Source organism: Montipora capricornis, chromosome 1 (genome assembly GCF_036669925.1).
Source record: "Montipora capricornis isolate CH-2021 chromosome 1, ASM3666992v2, whole genome shotgun sequence".
Taxonomy (NCBI): Eukaryota; Metazoa; Cnidaria; class Anthozoa; order Scleractinia; family Acroporidae; genus Montipora; species Montipora capricornis.
Genome location: NC_090883.1, coordinates 32203718 through 32206217, shown reverse-complemented (window position 1 = coordinate 32206217; position 2500 = coordinate 32203718). Strand labels below are relative to the sequence as shown.

Below are 2500 nucleotides of genomic sequence, written 5' to 3'. Positions count from 1 at the left end.
AGGTGCTGAAACCAAAGGAGATCAAAGCTGACATTTCTCTGGCAGCCCCTGCAGTTGCCATAATGGCGCTAGAGCCGCCAAAATCATCGATAAACCAAAAAACAAAGTGAACCAGAATGCCGTAACAAAAACCGGTGTATAATGTGGCGAGAAGAAAAGACAGGTGACGAGGGTTAGCGAGAATGGGCGCGAGCTTTCCAAGTTCCTCAAATTGTATTTCTTCTTCGTAACTAAAACGAAACCATATGGCATTGACAAAAGCAGCTGCCACAAAACTAATGAAGATATAAAAGGGAATCGTGTAATTTCCCTGCTCTACTTCGCATACCTTAAATGTCGAAGAGCTAATTAGAAGTCCAACCATTGCCGCTGAAAACGCCCACCCCAGAGAACCCCACATGCGAATTCTACCATAATACTGGCGATCTTCTCCTAACCGCTTTAGGACGGAGGCATCAGACAACGCGAAGGTTGGGGACTCGAGAAATTCCCCTATAATAATGATCATCGTAAACAGAAGGAACATAAAATCAATTTCGCTTTTGTCGACTTCGGTTATGAATTCCACAGGTGAGTTTAATTTCTCGTTGTGAACATTGACTTTATGAACGATTTTCAAACGTAGACTTTCGTTAATTTTGTCAACTTTAGTTTTCGGTTCTGTTAGGATAACATGTTTCTTCTTCTCTCCATGCTTTTTGTGGCCCTTTTTGGGGATCGATTCTCTTCGTTTTTCATGAAATGTCGCATGGACGAGCCGCAAAGTTTGTTTTTTCGGTACTGAGTCACTTTCATTGTCGTTGTCTTTCTCGTTGTCTTTGCTCTGGGTTTCTTGACTTACAGGTCCACTTTCCTTCAGCACCTGTTCTGGAAGAGATTCATGGCTTGGCTCCTTAATTTCCACTGCTTCAATAACTGCTATCTTGTTTTTCTCTACTAGCACCGGTTCGCTCATTGCAACGACTACCCAATCTGGTTTTGCCTCAGCCTCGCTCCTCCACAAATCGTACGCATAAACGTAAGTTAAGTTTGCTGTGCGGTTCGTGTACACCTCGATACAGTATTGACTCTTCGGTTGAACCGAAAGCAAAATAAGTGCTTTTGCGATCCACGCGATGACGCTGCCGAGGAATATCACTTTTCCCGCGTGATACCGGTCGGCTATGATCCCCCAGAAAGGTGCTCCAATGCACTGAATAAGCGGGCGAATCCCTACGATTATCCCAGCGTAACCGGCTCCTAAGAACAGTTGCTTGAAATACAAAGAAAGGTAGGGGATACATCCGCCATAAGCTCCGTAGATGAAAAAACAAAACCCCTTAAACACAAGATAGTCTGCCTCATAAAAACACTTTAAGTGATTTTCCCGTTGAGCTGTCTTTTCCTCGCTGGTTTGATCGAGTCCCTCTGTGTTAACGTCTTCCCTAATCGTTTCTTCAGCCTCCATTCTGCTCTCGGATAGAGCTAATTGTTGCAATAATAAACTGATCAATTTGACTATTTTACGGCGATGTTAAGGACATCTGTAGAAATGCTTAAAACGCGATAACCCGAAATATCAGTGAAGATCCTTGAGGAGTTACGTGGTCTGTGAGATCTTTATACACGCAAGAGATCGACGTTCAAAAACCAAGCGAAGTCCTCTATTATTTGTGAATCTTTGTAGTTATCTATTACTTTTACATGAGATATAATTGCTGATCCCGCCAGCTGACAGTTGTATGATTATGCGGCATATTTGTCCTTATGCTCGATTTCCCCGGTAACGAAAGTTTTTAGCGGCCATTCGATTCTTTCATATTCTAGCTACATGGAACACTTTCATTCACAAAAGAAAGAAAAAAACACTCGGAGCATTTGAAGAAAACCCCGCATCTCTCGCCACACGGTGCAGCCGGCAACGCGTCTACGCGGCTACTCGAGTTGTCATTTATTCTCGATAATTCAATCAAGTTCTTGGGAAAGAAGCTACAGGGGCACCAAACGAGAATATAGTTCAAAACCACTTAAACAAAGCATCGTTAAACGTATTTTGGTATTTAACGATAGATATAGGCATATTTTTATCCCCTAAAAGTTTTTCATCTGTTCGGATTTCCTAGCTAAAAGTCTAGTGATCCGAAAATTATAGAAATCAAAACATACCTTTTCAGAAAAAAGGCTCCCGAAAATACTAGGTGACCTTTTTAGGGTAAAAATCCGTTAAAAATGGGCAATTATACCATTTTTTAGATGTTCGAAAATCCTAGGACAGGCAGGCAAGCCAGAAATTTTACAACAAATGTTCCGAAAATTCTAGATCTCAAATCATCTTCCGAACAGATATTTTCCGAAAATTGACGATGGGTGCCCCTGGAGCTACGCGTCTACTCCTTTGTGATTTATTCATAATTCACTCAAGTTCTGTGGAAATTGTTGGTTTTCACTCACGTGATCAACAGGCATGTTTTTCAACGAAAACAAAAGGAAGCGTTTGCATAATAATAGAGTTAAATTCCCG

At 41.6% G+C, this 2500-nt stretch overlaps 1 protein-coding gene across 1 annotated transcript in view; it reads right to left on the bottom strand.

Moving 5' to 3' along the window:
- Positions 1-1663, bottom strand: part of LOC138053029 (major facilitator superfamily domain-containing protein 6-like) — a 2940-nt gene extending 1277 nt beyond the window's left edge. The window contains exon 1 of the mRNA XM_068899707.1: positions 1-1663. This exon is cut by the window's left edge and continues 213 nt beyond it. Within this exon, the coding sequence (XP_068755808.1) occupies positions 1-1447 (1447 nt within the window). The 5' untranslated portion in view covers positions 1448-1663.
- Positions 1664-2500: the final 837 nt, after the last annotated feature.